Source organism: Rhinatrema bivittatum, chromosome 6 (genome assembly GCF_901001135.1).
Source record: "Rhinatrema bivittatum chromosome 6, aRhiBiv1.1, whole genome shotgun sequence".
In the NCBI taxonomy this organism is placed as follows: Eukaryota; Metazoa; Chordata; class Amphibia; order Gymnophiona; family Rhinatrematidae; genus Rhinatrema; species Rhinatrema bivittatum.
The window spans coordinates 206,343,794-206,362,746 of record NC_042620.1 but is presented as its reverse complement, the minus strand read 5'-3'; the positions used below and the strand labels follow the sequence as shown (position 1 = coordinate 206,362,746).

Below are 18,953 nucleotides of genomic sequence, written 5' to 3'. Positions count from 1 at the left end.
AAGAGCAAATACGTGCAGGGATCTTTACTCTTAAAACATGTTTACTCCAAATGCTTTCCTAAACTTGTCCAGAAACATGGAGTAGGAAAGGTTTTCTAGTGGAGACCCTTCCTACTCATCAGAGGCTAGAGGTGAGGAAACATTAAATCAGGACCACACTGATAAAGAAAGTGACAGAAGAGGGGTCTTTTTACACCTCAGAGGGGTATACCCTTGGTGCAGTCCTCTGACTAGCTGGACTCTGCTGTAAGGGAATGCTGAAGGTTAGCACCACCAAGTGAGGTTTCTGGAGTATCAATGTGAACTGGTGATACTGGGACTCCTTCTCACAGGAGTAAATCTGATATGCTGGAAATGAGAAATTAGAAGTACCCTTCTTATCCATAGCCGCCAAAGAGGTTAAAAATTCTTCATCAGCTCCACTACTTAGTCAAGAGGCTGATATGCCCTCTGTTCTAGCATGTGTGGTAGAACACCTTCTGATACGAGAATGGAATCATGTACCTCTTCAGGACTCTGTAAAATTTGGATTAGAGGTTGATTAGATGTATGGATACCAGACAGCAAATGGGATTTGGGTTCTCCAGACATAGTCCTTGTTCAATTAACTTTGTTGGTGTAAGTGCTTAGTAATTTCTGGGGGTAAGAGTATCATATCCCCCTCTGCCTTGTTAAAGCTCTCAATAGGCCAGCATACAGCTTTGTGGGAAACTCTGCAGCATGATAAACCAATGATGGAACAGCATGAATGGGCACAGGTGTCAAGGGTTTAATGCGTTGACAGTGTTGAGGAGATATGTTTACACAGTACTAATGTGCAGTGTGCTGCCAACGCGATACACCGTGCACCAATGCACCTGAGACTCAGTGCTTCTTCAGTGCCAGCTGCTCTAATGAATCCAAGTAGTGGTGCTTCTTTTTCTTCAACGTATGCTGTTTCTGTTTATGCAACTTGTTTCTGTTTGTTTGGCCTGTTCCACTGAGGGGGGAGACATTTTTGAGGAGCTCTTATTCAACTCTATACCTGGGGAGGCAGACAAGGCTGCGCTTCAGAAGGAGGACTAACTGCGGCTTCTGAGAGATTTACTTAGGTTCTCCATTTTCTAGGCTCTCAATCTTTGGGTATGTGACGACATCCATCCATAAGTCTAACAGCTGGCCTGGAACTGGTCCAGTCCTAAATACTGGTGGCACAAAATTCATGTCAATTGGTAATAGGCATTTTCTTTTCGCAAATACAGTCTTTGAAACCACTTACCGTGGCTTTCTTCTTATCAGATATTGTGAATAAAACATTTCTATTTACTTTTTAAAAAAAAATAATTTTAAATTAGTACTAAAAAGAGCTTTTTGGGGACTGCTGAGGAAACAAAAATTTTTGAGAGAAAAATCTAGGAAGATTTTCACAGAAAAATAGAGAGACACAAAGGTACACATCCATGATGGTGTCTGGATGAAAAAAAGGACCAAGGAGGTGCCACAGGCTTGAGGGTGGTCTCTGAAGCAGCTGATGGTCGGGGCCAAGACCCTGGAACCAAATCGAGAAGCAGAAGTGTGGTCGGACAAGCAGGCTCAAGGCAGGCAGGCAGGCAGAGTTTGTTCAAGAACCAGGCCAAAGGTTAGGGCAGACAGAGTTCTTACAGCATCAAGTAGCAAGCTAAGGTCAAGGCAAGTAGTTCATACCGCATCGAGAGGCAAGAGGTCAGCGCAGCTAGGTGAAGGAAGAGTCAGGAATCAGGAACAGTAACAGCAACGCACTGGAACTCAAGGATCCTAAACTGTTGCTCAGAGTACTGAGCTTTCTTTTATATCAGAACAGTGAGATCATCAGAGTGTCTCACAGGAAATCTTGGGCACTAGACCAATAAAGCGGCTGAGTAGTAGTGGGCCCTCAGAGTAGCCAGAAGTAGCAAAATATCAGGATACCAGGGACCTTGCTGGTCTCAGGACATAGAGGTACAAGATGCCAACCAGGGTGCAGCACCCCATCTTCGGCAATATGTTACAGGGGGGTCAAGAGGCAACACCCACGCGGCAACTCTTGTACATGCTCAGTAGAGCAAAAGCTCTACTAGCTGAGACAGAGAGATCCATTCAGTGTGTCACCCCACTTCATGGCTAATTCAGCCCTGCTGGTCAACAGGGAAAGGTTCAGTTTACCATTCTTCAATTTAGCTTTACTTTAAAAATGGAGAAATTATTTACCTGATAATTTCGTTTTCCTTAGTGTAGACAGATGGACTCAGGACCAATGGGTATAGTGTACTCCTGATAGCAGTTGGAAATGGATCAGATTTCAATCTGATGTCAGTCCTAGTACAAATACCCCTGCAGGAAGTGCAGCTCTTCAGTATTCGCCTCGAAAAGCAATTGTGGATATATGCATGACTGAATAATTTGAATAACTTGATTAACTTTATAGCTTGGTTAACTTGATTAATTTGAACTGGTTGAATTGGTTATAGCTGGAGACCGCCAGTGCCCTCAACTGAGAAACGTCGACACCTGGTAGGATGGGTGTCCTAATTGGAGGAAAGCATGGCTTACCCGTGAATAACTCGCTCTCGGGATGTCACCCGAGAATTCCATGAATGACGGCAACCGTGGGTGGGATGCCAAGTCCATTTGTCTATACTAAGGAAAACGAAATTATCAGGTAAGTAATTTCTCCATTTCCTAGCATGTAGCAGATGGACTCAGGACCAATGGGATGTATAAAAGCTACTCCCGAACCGGGTGGGAGGCTGCCCGTGGCCCACTTAGTACTGCCCTTGCAAATGCTGTGTCCTCTCGAGCCTGAAATTCCAGGCAGTAAAACCTGGAGAAGGTATGGATGGAGGACCATGTCGACGCCCGACAGATCTCGGCAGGTGACAGCATTTTGGTTTCCGCCCAGGACACTGCCTGGGCTCTAATGGAATGGGCCTTGACTTGTAAAGGCAGCGGCTTGCCTGCTTCTACGTAGGCCGCCTTGATAACTTCTTTGAACCAGCAGGCTATGGTTGCTCGCGAGGCCGCTTCCCCTTGCTTCTTCCCGCTGTGAAGGACGAATAGATGGTCCGTCTTTCGAAGGGATTCCGACCTTTCCAGGTATCGGACTAGGAGTCTACCAACGTTGAGGTGGCATAGACTGCGAGACTCTTCCGAATTCTTATGCTCATCCGGCAATGGTAGCGAGATGATTTGGTTGAGATGGAAGTGAGAAACGACTTTGGAGAGGAAGGACGAGACCATGCGTAACTGGATGGTTCCCGTAGTGAGTCTGAGGAAAGGCTCCAGGCAGGACAGTGCTTGTAGCTTGGAGATACGACGGGCCGAATAGACCGCCACCAGGAAGGCGGTTTTCAATGTTAACAGTCGGAGAGACAGGCCGCGAAGAGGTCTGAAGGAGGCTCCTGCTAAGAAATCTAGGACCAGATTGAGGTTCCATAGAGGCACCGGCCACTTTAGGGGTGGTCGGATTTGCTTGTCTCTTTTCAGAAAGCGGGAGACATCCAGGCGAGAGGCTAGGCTGCCGCCCTCACTCTTGGTTCCGTACCTTGATGGAGTTGAGAGACAATCCCTTCTGTAGGCAGTTCTGCAGGAATTCCAAAACACAGGAATTTTGACTGAGCGTGGAATGATGTCGCGGTCCTCACACCAGGCTTCGAATACTCTCGAAATCCTTATGTATGTTAGGGATGTGGAGAACTTGCGTGCTCGGAGCAGGGTGTCAGAGCAGAGTGTCAATTACTGCCCCCGAGTATCCGCTCTTCCCCAGGCGAGTCCTCTCAATGGCCAGGCCGTAAGAGAGAATCGAGCTAGATCCTCGTGGAGGATCAGCCCTTGTTGGAGCAGATCCCTTTGTGGCGGTAGCGGGAGGGGGCTCCCTGTCAGCAGCCTTCGCATGTCTGCGTACCACAGTCTTCTTGGCCAGTCCAGGGCCACTAGAAGTACTGGTCCCTTGTGGTGTTCTATCTTGTGGATGATTGCGCCCAATAGGGGCCACTGTGGGAAGGCATATAATAGAGTTTCCTGTGGCCAGGTCTGTACCAGGGCATCGATTCCCTGGGACTGAGGTTCCCGTCTGCAGCTGCTGAAGCAGCTGGGGACTTAGGCGTTGGACCGGTTTGCCAGGAGGTCCATGGTTGGTGGTCCCCAATGGTTTACTATCAATTTGAATACTGTGGTTGACCGTCTCCATTCTCCTGGGTCCAGACTTTCTCTGCCGAGTAATCCACAGCGACGTTGTCTTTCCCGGCAATGTGGACGGTCGAGGTCTCTTGAAGGTTCGCTTCCGTCCATGACATTAGGGGGTCTATTTCCAGAGACACCTGTTGGCTTCTGGTTCCTCCCTGATGGTTGATGTAGGCTACTATTGTGGCGTTGTCCGACAGGACTCTGACCAATTTGCCCCGTAGTCTGTGACCGAACCGTAGGCAGGCTAGTCTGACTGCCCATGCTTCTAGTTGGTTGATGCTCCATTCCGACTCTTCTTTGTTCCATTGCTCCTGAGCAGTCAGCTCCTGGCAGTGTGCTCCCCATCCTCGTAGGCTGGCGTCCGTAGTGAGCAGGATCCAGGTTGGTGAGGATAGCTTCCCTCCCTGGCTCAGATGGCTTTGTAGCCACCATCGTAGTTGGGTCCGAACTTTGTTCGGGAGCTGGAGGCGAACGGTGTAGTTCTGGGACAGCGAGTTCCATCGTGACAGTAGGGAGCATTGTAGGGGTCTCATGTGGGCTCTTGCCCATGGCACTACTTCCAGTGTGGACGTCATGAGGCCGAGGAATTGGAGGTAGTCCCATGCTCGCTCAACAGGGTTCATAACTGGGTCATCAGTCTTGATATCCTTGCCAGTGTCAGGATGACCTTGTCTAGTTTGATGTCAAACCGGCCTCCCAGTTATTCCAGAGATTGGGAGGGTTGCAGACAGCTCTTATTTGTGTTGCCTGGTGACTTTCCTCTGAGGATGTCGCCCTGATCAGCCAATCGTCCAGGTAAGGGTGTACGAGGATTCCTTCCTTCCTCAGTGTTGCTGCCACTACCACCATGATTTTGGTAAACGTCCAGGGTGCTGTGGCTAACCTGAATGGTAGTGCCCGGAACTGGTAGTGGTGGTCCAGGATCGTGAAGCATAGAAAACGCTGATGCTCTTGATGGACCGGAATGTGTAGGTAGGCTTCCCACAAATCCAGGGATGTAAGGAACTCTCCCGGTTGTATCGCCCTTATTACCAAGCGTAGGGTTTCCATGCAGAAGCGAGGAATCTTCAGATGGCGGTTGACCGACTTGAGGTCCAGTATGGGCCGGAATGTTCCTTCTTTCTTGGGAATGATAAAATAGATGGAATAATGTCCAGTATTTGTTTGATGTGCTGGTACCGGTTTTATGGCCTCTAAGGCCAGTAATCTGGTCAGTGTAGCCTCCACTGCCATCCCTTTTGGAAGGATCATGACAGGGGGAAACCATAAACTTGTCCAGAGGAAGGTGGTGGAAATCCAGGTAATATCCCTCTCGGATGATAGCTAGGACCCACTTGTCCGATGTTATCTTGACCCATCTTTGGTAGAATAGGGCAAGTCTGCCCCCTATGGCTTCTTCCTTTGGACGGGTTGGCTGATTTTCATTGTGGGTTGCGGCTGGGACCTGGGCCCGAGCTGGCTCCCCTTTTGTTGTGCTTGTTCCGAAAGGACTGGTTCCTGCCTGCGGGGCGAGGCGCTTGATATGTGCTTCTGAATGGGTTGAAGCACTGTGATCCTTCGCCCCTAGAAGTTCGGGGGAAAGGTCATTGGTTTCTATTATTCCTGTCCTCTGGTAGCCGCAGCAGTGGGGATTCGCCCCATCTATTGGCTAGCTTCTCTAGTTCGCTTCTGAACAGAAGGGCTCCCTTGAAGGGCATCCTTGTGAGTCTCATTTTGGACGATGCGTTGGCTGACCAGCTTCGGAGTCAGAGTTGTCTTCTGGCCGCCACTGCGGATGACACGCTTCTAGCTGTGGCGTGCACCAGATCCGAGGCAGCATCCATGAGGAATGACACTGCTGGTTCCAGGGCTTCCCCAGGAGTGTTGTTCCTGGTCTGTGATAAGCAGGCGCGTGTCACCACGGCACAGCAGAACACAATCTGCAGAGATATAGTGGAGACGTCAAAGGACTGTTTGAGGATGGATTCCAGACATCTATCTTGAGCATCCTTGAGTGTTGCTCCTTCCTCAACTGGGATAGTAGTGCATTTCAAGACCGCGCAGACAATGGCATCCACTTTCGGACATGCCAGGAGATCCTTGGCCGCGGGATCCAGAGGGTACATGGCTGCCAGGGCACGCCCCCCTTTGAACGTCGTCTCTGGGGCTTCCCATTCCAGGTCAATTAACTGCTGGACGGCTTGTAACAGTGGGAAATGACGGGAGGTCTGACGGAGTCCCTCTAGGAGGGGATTCATCTTAGGTTCCCCCGAGGCACTTGTGCCTGGGATAGCGAGCTCTTTCAAGCTGTGTGTGACCAGGTCTGGAAGCTCGTTCTTGGTGAAGAAGCGCCGGTTCGGTGGGGTTCGGTCCCTGGGGGGGGTTCCCCTTCCTCCAGGGGTTCTGAATCCTCATCTGAGTTGTCCGTGTTCCCGAAGGTGAGGCTTCTGGGCGGTGGAAGTACTTCTCTGGGCATAGAGGGTCCCGGGATGTTGAGGACCTCTGGCGCAGGCTGTGGTCGTATTATCGGAGGCCCCGGCTGCATGTGGACGAAGGTATGCAAGCCTTTGAAGAATTCCACCCAGGAGATAGATGCTGGGTCTAAATTGAGAGGCGCAGTGTCCCTGGGGAGCCCCATTTGAGGGAGGCTCCCACTGGGAGACTCTAGGTCCGGCGTTCTGTTCGGGAAACTGGAACCCGGTACCGGCTTGGGGGGGGGACGGACCATGGGCTGTATCCCCCAGGGCCTCCTCACACTGTATACACAGGGCCGTGGCCTCATGTTGCGCAGCTCCAATGTGGCATGCTGGGCAAAGGCTTGAGCTTCTTCTCCGGTGGTGCCATGACTTGTGCACATAAAATACAGGGCCCGGATGGCTTAGTTATGCGCTCCGGCTGTCGAAGTTGTGCAAGTAGGCTTGGTGCACACACAGGGAGATGTGCACGCTGTTGTGCACGCAGACCGAAGTTATGCGCACGGCCCAGAAAGCATGTAGCTATGCGCGTCGTTTGTGCGCATGGTATTTGGGCGCGCGATGTTGTGCACACAAGGTATTTGTGCGCATGGCTCGCCTCTGTGCACATGGGTCAGGGCGGCTGACAGGGCGGCGAACAGGTCAAGATGGTGACAGCGACCACGCGGACAAAATGGCAACCACCTCGGAGGGTCTCCACATGGGAGGACCCTCTGATCTGACCGGGGTCTGGCCCTGCTAGGGCTGATCAACCCGGTAGCACTGGTACCGGCTGGCGACCAGTACGACTCTTCGAGCTTCGGAGACCGAAGACTTTTAAATAGATTTCTACCTTACCTTGTCCCGACGCTTCCCGGTCTCATTCCAGGCGGTTTCCAGCTGCGGTGGAGAAGAGAAAATACCTTCACCGCCACGCTCGAAGTTGCACCCGCTGCCTCTCAGCCTCACCCGTTGCCGGGGGCTAAGTCCACACCGGACCGAGGCCAACCTCCGAGGGATCGCGGAAATCACCTCTGGAATTCTCAACTGGGGTAGGGACCCAAAGGGTGTCACCGCAGGAAAGCGGGGCTCGTCTGTAGAGGTAAGATTTCTTCTTGTTTTGGGTTTCTTTGGTAAAATTACTCTAACGCTGTGCTAGAGTGCATAGAGTCCCGAACTGCTATGGAGACGGAAAATATTGAAGAGCTGCACTTCCTGCAGGGGTATATGTACTAGGACTGACGTCAGATTGAAATCTGATCCGTCTCCAACTGCTATCAGGAGTACACTATACCCATTGGTCCTGAGTCCATCTGCTACATGCTAGGAAAGGAGGATCTGCTGTCATGGCTCAGCCTACAGTAAGGAGACTTGGGTTCTGATTTAGTAAGCTTTTTTCTCCATAGATAAAGAATGGGGAAAATATCTTAGTATTTTAGGTTTTTAGATTTTGAGTCCCCTATCAGCTGAGGCTGGAAATGGTCAGGTACACCACGGATGCAATATGTTTGATCTCAAGCACAAAAATAACACTTGTCATTACTATAAAGTCTTTCCTTCTAGACTGTCTTGGCCAGTGAGCACGTGTCGTTTCAGCATGTGCTTTGGGGTGGTGATTCTTTAGAAAAGTAATAAAGCTAAATGTGTACCAAAAGCAACAGCAGGCTGCCACAGATTACCACACATTAGCTAAATCCTACAGACATAGATGATTATTCTGTTTCTGGACTATATATGTACATCTGATGCTCTTGTACCTTTCAGTGCTTCCATGATTGACTGGATATTCTCAGACCACGGCTGAGCACTGATTGATGTATAAATTCCAGGATAATCTCTCTGCCAGATCCTCTGTCCTACTGACCAAATCCCCCCCAGCTCAGAGTTTGCCTGTGGAAAAAGAGCAAAAAAGTTGTAAATGTTTTTATTTCAATCTATAAGCAAACTGTGCATTAATTCAGAGATCCTCTTGAATGAATATCTTTTTAGCTGTATACATATACACAAAATCTTATATCTATTGCTGTCTTGTGGGATGTTACATAATCAACACGTCAGCGCAAAATATTCATATCAGCTGGATCTCCAAAAGGGAATTCAAATAAATTACCTGCTGAAAACAGATAAGAACATAAGAACGTGCCATACTGGGTCAGTTCAAGGGTCCATCAAGCCCAGCATCCTGTCTCAAACAGTGGCCAATCCAGGCCACAAGAACCTGGCAAGTTCCCAAAAACGAAGTCTATCCCATGTTGCTGTTGCTAGTAATAGCAGTGGCTATTTTCTAAGTCAACCTAATTAATAGCAGGTAATGGACTTATCCAATCCTTTTCTAAACACAGCTATACTAACTGCACTAACCACATCCTCTGGCAACAAATTCCAGAGTTTAATTGTGCGTTGAGTGAAAAAGAACTTTCTCCGATTAGTTTTAAATGTGCCCCATGCTAACTTCATGGAGTGCCCCCTAGTCTTTCTATTATCTGAAAGACTAAATAACCGATTCATATCTACCCGTTCTAGACCTCTCATGATTTTAAACACCTCTATCATATCCCCTCAATGCTGCTAGCACCATTGGTGAGAGAGAAATACTGTGTGGCAAATCCTTTTTAATTCTTACTACCTCTGCGTTAGGTGTTTACTTTATAATATATACATTCATACTTTTGTACCCATTTTTTCTTACTATCCAGTTGAATCAAATGCACCTTTTATTATCTGTAATTCAGATAACTTATTTCAATGCATCTCATATCTTAATGATAATCTTTACTTATCCTTTCCTTTGTATTTGATGATCTTCATTGCAATAATAATTTTTTGTCATTTTAATTGAAATATGATTGTAATTTGCCCTGGGCCTTACTTTGGAAAAGGAGGAATATCAAATGTTTATAAATAAATAAAAATACTGTCTCATATATCCAAATCAGATTTCCATGATTGGGACAGACAACCAATTAACATAGCTGGGAAAGGGATTAAATCAGATTTAAAATGTGCCAAAAGAGAAACTTTGCAGAAAAGAGTTGGAGGAAGGGAAGGGGGAAGAAGGGTTCTCATTAGAAACTGGAGAATCTAAGGCATCCCAATATTTAGGTAGCTTCAAAACTTGGTGCCTTAGTCATGTACTTATGCTGTCTATGCCTAAAATCCAGCCCTGAGAAGGGGATTCAAAAAAAGGGATCAGCAACTAAACAAGAACTGAATCTGGGCACATTTTTAGTACTGCTTCTGACATCTAGTGGCCAAAAGAAAACTGCAAACTGTCATTGATGCTGCATATTTATCCAGAGCAGAAAAGTATACGCACTATTTTTGCTGCATATTATTTTTGCTAGTTTTGCTATACATGTAATTTTTAAATGATGTTTATTTATGTATGCAAATAAAAAAAACACACTATATAAAATGTGTTTCCCTTTCTCAGGGGTCTCTGCCGTATCTTACATTCCACATATAGCATACCTGAGTGGCTCAAGGGACTTTCACTGGTCCAAAGGCGTGGGGGGGGCATTTCCTTTGTGGTGTATCCTCAGAGTACTGATCGACTACAAGGGGTGACAACAGCAGAAGCAGCTATCTTCCCCTCCCTTTCCAGGCTTGAGATCACAGACTTTGTGGAATTCCCAGCACGAGTACTAGCCTCCTTAGATATGGTATTTTATATATTAACTAAAATTAATTTTGTGATGACTTCTCTGCAATGACACACAATTCTTTGCAATCTAAAATTTTTTTTTCTTGTCAATTTACTCATTCTATTTAAGATGCAGAAAAAAAAGAAGGGCCTTGAGGCTTAGAAAGGGCTAGTTCTCCAAACGGAAATTCCAACAAGAGAAGGCATGACAATTTGAAATCAGCAAATAAAATTCAGAGGATAAAACAGCCCAGAAATGTTTGGAGAGTTAGAAGAAAGAATACCGCACCCAGGAGTCAGTGCCGAAATATTCTTCAGTACAGTATGCTTTTGTGTCATGCTCTTCGATGCCATTCCCAACATGTTTGTTGGGGTCAAAACTGGCACACTCAGTACCAAAGTAAAAAGATCATAAAAAGATGTTTTGCCTTTTAATAAACATCATTTCAGCCACAAAACTACCATTCTGGTTCCAGAATCAGGGCGAGCAATATCGAAACATTCCATGCCTTCACTACCTGAGAATTTGTTCAAAGTTTTTGTAAAGTCTTATATGGTTAATCCATTGCCACTGTCATTTTTACCAGAGGAATCGCCTATTCTTAACTTGGATAGGCTTAAGGAAAAGCTTTCAAGTTAAACTTCAATTCCTCCTTCTATTCCATAGTCTGTACATAAAAAGTCCAGTGAAGGTAAAAAATTGGAATTATCTTTTGATTTTCTGCCAGAACTTTCATCAGAGCCACAGTACACCCTCAGGAAGATTTGACTTACCTGGCTTTCTTACAGAAAATAGCAGAAAATATCCCTTTTAAACCTGGAGAGAGTAATCTGGAAGTAGAAGACTTGAGGTTTTCAAGTTTATACAGCCTCAAAAAAAAAGACAAGGGCAGTATCTGTGCATAAAGCCCTGCAAGATCCTCAAATTGCTAGCCAATTGGACAGAGTTCACTTGGCTACTGCCACTCCCAATCTATTGGGATCAAAGGACACAACCAGTTGAGAAGCAGGACAGTGAGGTTGAGTCCTTCTCAAATAATATGCAAGAGCTCTTTGACAATGCAAGGAATGAAAAGCCTTTCCTTTTTTATGTGCATGTGGCTCTGAAAGAATGTTAGCAGCATGATAGTTTGGTTATTTTGAAAGGCCGACCCACTTTTGAAAGAAACTTAGAACCACCCTTTTGTGGCAGAACCGAAGATACAATGAATAGGAGACCAACACCTAATTGCCAAGCCCCTTCCATCTGGGGCTTGGCAATCAGGGCCGCCCCAGATGGAAGGTGCGTACCCGAGAGGCAAGGTAGAGGCCAGGAGCTGGAGAAGAGGCAGAAGGGACACATGGAATAGGAATGCTAGAACTGGACACAAGCAGGACATTGGTGACTGAATTGTGAAGCAGGAAAGTTTATATGCAGGAGTGCTGGAACACAAACACAATTGCAGGAACATAAATACAATTGAAGGAATCTTGGAAACAGGATATTTAAACTAGAACAAGGTTAGGATATTTAGGCTAGAACAAGGATTGGAAATCAGGAAACAAACTGATAGCACTTCCCTGGGAATACCCAGTACTGGTCCATTTGGGAGACTGCAGAGACATGTCTGACTACCCAAGAAGTAGGATGAATATACAAAGACCCCCTGAAAAGCCAATAGCCTCCACAGCCTTGTGGCAGGTTCACAGTTTGGAAATCCTAGGTCTGTGGGTTCAAACCCTGTTGACTCTGACAGGAAATAACTGCTACAAGGAACATGACTTTCCAAGTAAGAAAGCTCAAACTGGCCAACTCCATAGATTGAAAGGGAAGCTTCATAAGTTATGATGGTACTACATTAAGGTCCCAAAGGCACTGGAGGTTTATTAACCGAAGGTTTGGAATGCCAAAGTACTTCCATAAACTTTGAAATCAAAGAGTGGACAGCGCTTGGCACACCTTCCACCTGCTGGTGATACATTGTGATAGCACTGAGGTGAACTTTCACCGATGAGGTACTAAAACCTGCAGAACAAGTACTGGAATAAATTTTTGGGGCTATAGGAAAAGGTTTAGAGACCTAGAGTGACACCAGGACAAGAACCTCTTCCACTTGAAATTGTAGGACCTTCCAATTAAAGGCTTCCTGGCTGATACTAGTATACCTTTCTTAAGTTGAACATTAATTGTAAAGCACTGCTGCTAATTGCTACCTGTTCTAGCGCTGCTGCTAAATCTTGTTAAATGTGAACCGACATGATGTTACTAAACAAATGGCGGTATATAAAGAACCTCAAATAAATAAATATCTTCTACCCCCTTTTGGAGGATCAAAGAAGAGACTACTGAGCACTCAAAATCCATGTTATGAGAGCCAGAGAAGATAGATTCAGTTAGCAAAGCCTGCCCTGCTCATGCATGACAATTGGACACGATATGGAAACCACACTTGTTGTGCCCAAGCCCGAGCAATAAGGATCACTTCTGCCCAAATCCCAGAGGATCTTTTCCTCTGTCCTTGCGACTAATGCAATCAGTGGATATGCACACAGTAGACAGATGTCCCACCTAGAAGAAACGTGTATGGAGTGAACACGTACCTATTTGGAAGCATGGAGCAGAACTCTAACTTTTCTTTTGCTTTCTGATGGAAACGGGTCGATCACTGGTTGCCCTCAGAAATTGAATAAACTGTTGTTACTCTTTGATCCAATAACTTTGCTGAGATTGTCCCGCTAGTGTATTCTGAATTCTTGGAAGACAGGTCACCTGTAGGTGGCCCCATAATGGAACGCCCATGACTATATCCTGATAGCCTCCTGACAGAGGGTGAATGAGACCATGCTCCCAAAACATGGCCACCTGATTGTCTGTCTAGATTAAGATCCTCTTTCCCAACAGAAGATGAGAAAAAGCTTCCAGGGGGTAACAAATGGCATGCAACTCTAGTACGTTGATCTGAAGGCACCTCTCCATTAAGGGCCACACACCTTGTGTTCATGCTGTGCTGTTATGAGTCCTCCATCCCCTGATGGAGGCCTTGGTGAATAGAGAAACCTGAAGAGGCAAAATCAGCAGAGGGAGACCCACACTCAGGACTGTGTTTCAACCACCATCACAGGGATGTTTTCATTCCAATAGTCACCAATATCGGATGGGTCAATGGACTACTTAATTGGTCCACTGACTTCAAAGGCCCCACTACAGGCATCTCGTGTTTGTCAGAATTGTAGGAACTACATACATTGCAGTTGCCATGTGACCAAGGAAGACCAAGACTGCTCTCACTGAAGGGGGCTCTGCACTAAGGCCCTCAAGTACTGCAATCCTCCCATTGCGGGGGGATGCTCACTCTTGTACAGAGTCTAACCAGGCACCTATGAATTGAGTAAGTCTCAATTTGGCAAAGTTGATAAGGAACTCCAGGGACTGGAGAAGCTAGATAGACTTTCCAAGGAACTCTAAAATCCCCAACCGCGTTGAGCCTGTCACTAGCCAGACATACAGGTAAGAGAATACGCAGACACCCAGTCAACATAACTGTGGCACTACCACCGCTAGCTACTTTGTGAAAACTCTCAAAGATGCTGACAGGCCAAAGGGAAGTACTTTACATTGATAATGCTTGTATTTCACCATAAATCTGAAGAACTTTCTATAACTGACGGAGCCTGGCACAGAAAACTTATTTCAAAGTTTCTAGAACTTTGACTAGGCACAGTGAGCATGCCCAGCATGCCCTAATCCGCGCGGCCTCACAGGGGTCCCTCTTCAGTCTCATAACATAGAATTATGATAAAATAAAACAACAAACAAAGGAGAAACCCAACTCCTCGGGGTGGCGGGCAGGTGTCGTGAGGATTAACATCCTGCTGTCCTAGGAAAACATCTGTTACAGGTAAGCAACTCTGCTTTCTCCTAGGACAAGCAGGATGGTAGTCTTCACACATGGGTGAATCCCTATGCTCCCAACACAAAATGGGACCAAAAAGCACCAACCAGGTGCTAACGAGAACCACCACAACAGTGCTGTAGGTAACAGAGGGAGAGACAGCCTGAACCCAAACAATGGGCCCTAAGTAGGAAGGGTTGGGTTCTATCTCTCAGAGATTCTGGAGGACAGACTGGCCAAACCTGTCACGTCGGCCATTCCTATCCAGACAGTAGTGTGATGAGAATGTGTGGAGAGGACTCCATGTCGCAGCCTTGCAGATCTCCTCTACAGGTACTGCTCACAAGTTGGCCACCGTTGTTGCCATGGCTCTGAGAAATTAATCTTGACATGACCCGCAAGATGCAGACCCGCCTGGGCATAACTCAAGGAGATGCAATTTGCTAGCCAATTGGACAGTGTCAATTTGGCAACAGCAACTCCCAACCTATTTCTATCAAAAGAAACAAAAGGTTGGATGGACTGTCTATGGGCTTCTGTCTGCTCCAGTTAGAAGGCTAAGGCTCTCTTGCAATCCAAACTGTGCAGGGCTTGTTCGCCTTGGTGCAAATGGGACTAGGAAAGAACATTGGTAGAATGACTGACTGATTAAGATGGAAATCAGACACCACCTTAGGCAGGAACTTGGGGTGCGTACGTAGGACCACTCTATCATGATAAAACATAGTGTAAGGTGGATAAGTCACTAAGGCCTGAAGCTTGCTGACCCTGTATGCTGAAGTAACCATCAGCAAAAATATGATCTTCCATGTCAGGTACTTCAGATCACAGGTATGCAGCGGCTCAAAAGGAGCTTTCATCAGCTGCACGAGCACCACGTTGAGGTCCCAAGACACAGCGGGAGACCTTAGGGGAGGCTTCAACTGAAGCAGGCCCCACATGAAGCGTACAACTATGGGCTGTACAGAGATGGCCGTACCCTCTACACCATGGTGATAAGCGCCAATTGCACCGAGATGGACCCTAATGGAGATAGTTTTTAAGCCAGCCTCAGACAGGTGCAGGAGGTAATCAAGCAGTTTTTGTGAGGGGCAGAACAACGGATCTAGTGCTTTCTGCTTATACCACACGGAAAAACTCCTCCACTTCAGCCCATAGGACTTTCTAATAAAAAGTTTTCTAGAAGCCACCAGGACCTCAGAGTGCTCTATGTGAAAACTAATATATAACAATGTTAGTATTTCTTTGATCACCCTTTTTGTGAGAGTGGGGAACATCTGCTGCCTTTGCTTGCTCAATTCTGAAGCACCAAAACAACTGCGGTGCGGTTGGGAAGACCAGGGTACAGCCTGGTCCCAAACGAAGAGCCTTAGGTAGGAAGAGTTGGGTTTAAGCCTGGAAGACATATTGCGAAGGACATATTGGCCGAAGTTACTATCTTGCTGACCATCCTCGTCCAAGCAGTAATGGGCCACGAAAGTATGCAGAAAACTCCACATCGCAGCCCTGCAGATTTCAGCAATAGGAACCGCCTGTAAGCGGGCCACCGACGCTACCATAGCCCTCACAGAGTAAGCTTTGTCTCGGCCTCCCAACTGAAGGCCCGCTTGTTGAAATTTTTAATGTCACCTCGCTATTTCTAATTAATTACTTTGGTGACATACACGAAGCCTTTTCTTTTTCTGTTAGTAGCAGGTAAACTACAGCTTCAGACACACTCTTTAGGTTGACAGGAAAACAAAGACATGAACATCCAGTTTTGCTTCAGCATTTCTACTGTCTTAATCAACTCATACTTCAGGGATGCTTGATCAGGCACTGGCCTGCCCCTGCAATCCGTTATTTTACATCTCATCTCATCTCTGTCTAAGCAGTAGATCCAAATGTCATTCTGTGGACAATGAATGAATGTCTGTCAAGCACGGTGCAGCTCACCTCTTTTTAGATGGTAGATCCAAAATTGCACTCTGGGAAGATTGGATGGAACTCCAGGGGATATTTATTTATTTATGTATTTTCATATACCGATGATCCTGTATACAATACATATCGCACCGGTTTACATGGAACTGAACAGTCGCCTCTGGGGCGGAATACATTAAAACAGGTGTATGGGAACACTTTAAGGGATACATTCAAAAAACTCAGTTAACTGAAACTAGGTTCCAAACTCAGAAAACATATGTACAGAGGTATATATAACGACTATTGCTTTATCAGGTTTTAGCTCTCAGGGAAAGCTTGAGATGCTTTGGATGCTATTTCACATCTTTAGATGCAGATTCCTCTCTCAGGCATGCAGATTTAAAGTGACCTCTCTGGAACAGAGGTCAGGAGGTATTCCACTCCTGTGGATGCAGGTTCCTCAGAAAAATGGAGGATTCAGTTCACCTTGCTGATAACCAGATTATAGGAATCATTCTACCTCTCTCTATGTGAGTAGCATTTAAAATTCAGGTGTTTCTATGAAAATAGATTGGTTGGGGAGAGTACTAGCCAACACATTCATTTTGGAAGGGCTCTGCCTCTCGGGGTCCCTTAGCGTATTTCTGGAATACAGGTTCAAAGTTATCTTTCTAGAGACAGAGGCATCTGTAGTAATTTACTACTAGACACTCTTGCAGGCCTGATCCTATCCTCTCAGTTGCTTGTGTAGTGTCCTCCCCTGGATAAGCAGCTGCAAAACCCTGTAAACTGCAGGGAGTGTTGGTTACAGAATGGAAAATCTGAACTGAATCTGCAACAAAGTGCTGTGATCCAGATTAACAGGCTTGCTGTTTGTTACATTCGGCTTCTGCAACCTAATATGAAGTTAAAATGTATTTCACTAACAAATCAAGATTGACTATGTCATTTTCTCATTGCAGTGCTGAGCTTTATGTTTCTATTATTTTTTTTACTCTGCTTCAAGTTTGAACAGATTTCTCTACCAGTTTATATCATCATATGAAGGTGAGCGGGAAGAGATGAGGCTGTAAGGGTTGTTTTGGCTACACTATTTCTGTTTCTTTTAATTAACGTCATTGAGCTCTTTGAATTCTGATAAGTAGTTTGTGATGTTAACATTCTATATCAATAAGTTTTAAGAGTATGATTGTTTCACTGGAGTTTTAGTGTTGCTGATAAAGTGAAAATAATAAAAATATAAATAAATAGGTACTCACAGATCTAATAGCAGGGGGAATTCTTTTCCAAAGATATCGTGCATTATCCCTAAATAAAACATACAAATCTCAAAATTAAAGAAAAATCCAATTTAAATTCAATCAAATGTAATCAAATAACTTCTATTTCAGCACATTTAGAAAAAAAAAAAACCTAAAGAAACGGAAACTATAATTGACTGCAATAGTCAATTATAGTTTTGAAAATTAAACAAGAAAAGGCCTAAAAGGCTGAATGTTAACACATCTGTGGGCAGGTTGATGGTGGTGGAACACTGTACAGAAAGGCCGCAGAGACCTGTGGAAAGCAGTTGCTTACCTGTAACCTGTTCTCCGAGAACAGCAGGATGTCAGTCCTCACACAAGTGACATCATCCAATGGAGTCCACACCATGGAACTTTGATCTCAAAGATTCTAAAGCTTTTGGCATGTTCTACTGAGCATATGCAGCTGTAGTCTCCCTGCCCCCTAGGCAGAGCTCCTCAGGCCATAATATTGCTAATACATGGAGAAGCCAACTCTCGGGTGGTGTGGGAGGGAATTCTGAGGACAGACATCCTGCTGTGCTTGGAGAACACCTGATACAGGTAAGCAACATTGCTTTCTCGGAGGACAGCAGGATAGCAATCCTCACACGAGTGACTCCCAAGCTACAGACTGCCAGAACAAGAACAAACAGGATAAACACCATAGTGCCAAAGGTACCACCTTTCTCCCTTTTGCTTGTGTGGCAGCTGACCTACAATAGGGTCTAGGAGGGAGAAGAGTTGGGTTCTACACCTCAAAGAGAGCCAGAGTGTTAAGTTTGACTGGCTGCACTTACCTCAGAATGCTGCTGGATGATCCTGACAATCGGCTGCCTCCAATATGGCATTGATGCCACCATCTTGCTCTTGCTTCAGTCCTCCTTAGGCGTGCACATACAGTACACACCAGAAGATAAGGGCCACATGGCAGGGGCGAGATATTGTCAGTGCAGCCTGCAGGTTTAAACCCCAGCCAAGTACCCAGCTGGCACCTCAGCAACAGGTCCCCTTGCTCCCTAAGCAGCACATGCTGCTTTTCCTGAGCTGTCCAGCCTTGCTTCATCCTTATTCTGAACCCTTCCAGCCTTTCTGGATCTGATTTTTGTTATGGATGGTGACTGCTCTTGCCTGCCGCCTGGGCCCAACCATTGCCACAATCCCTGACTGCACCCTGCCTGCTCTGACCCTTGGTCCACAACCGGTATCTCTTTGAATGCTGTCTGCCCCGACCTTCACTCGTCTCGGGACTCTCTCTCATTGACTGCCCTCAGGACCCACTTAAGTCCTGCTGTCCCCTGGAACCCAAGGGCTCAACCTGCAGGGAACAGAGCTGGTTTAGGCAAAGCTCTTGTCCCAGATCAGGGTGTGTTCACCAACTGTCGGCAAGGGCCTAGTAGTTTGCCTAATAGGCTGTAACCTCTCTATGGCACAAGGGCTCACACAATCATTACACAGAGGACAGACAGAGCCAAAAACCCTGTTGTGTAGCATAGGTACCTTAGGCGGAGTGAGATATGAACACAGGGCGAGAAGCGTGGTTTGCAACACAAAAAAAGCAATATAATCAGAGTTTCCACACAGTGAATTCTGACAAGTACCAGAAGGCCCTGGACCTCCTGCACAGGAAAGGGCACAA

At 46.2% G+C, this 18,953-nt stretch overlaps 1 protein-coding gene across 1 annotated transcript in view; it reads right to left on the bottom strand.

Moving 5' to 3' along the window:
* Positions 1 to 18,953, bottom strand: part of COPS8 (COP9 signalosome subunit 8) — a 51,908-nt gene that overhangs the window by 26,652 nt on the left and 6,303 nt on the right. The window contains exons 3-4 of the mRNA XM_029606485.1: positions 17,291 to 17,339; positions 8,369 to 8,501 (exon numbers count right to left, since the gene is read on the bottom strand). Coding sequence (XP_029462345.1) covers positions 8,369 to 8,501; positions 17,291 to 17,339 — 182 coding nt within the window. The remainder of the gene's footprint in view (positions 1 to 8,368; positions 8,502 to 17,290; positions 17,340 to 18,953) is intronic.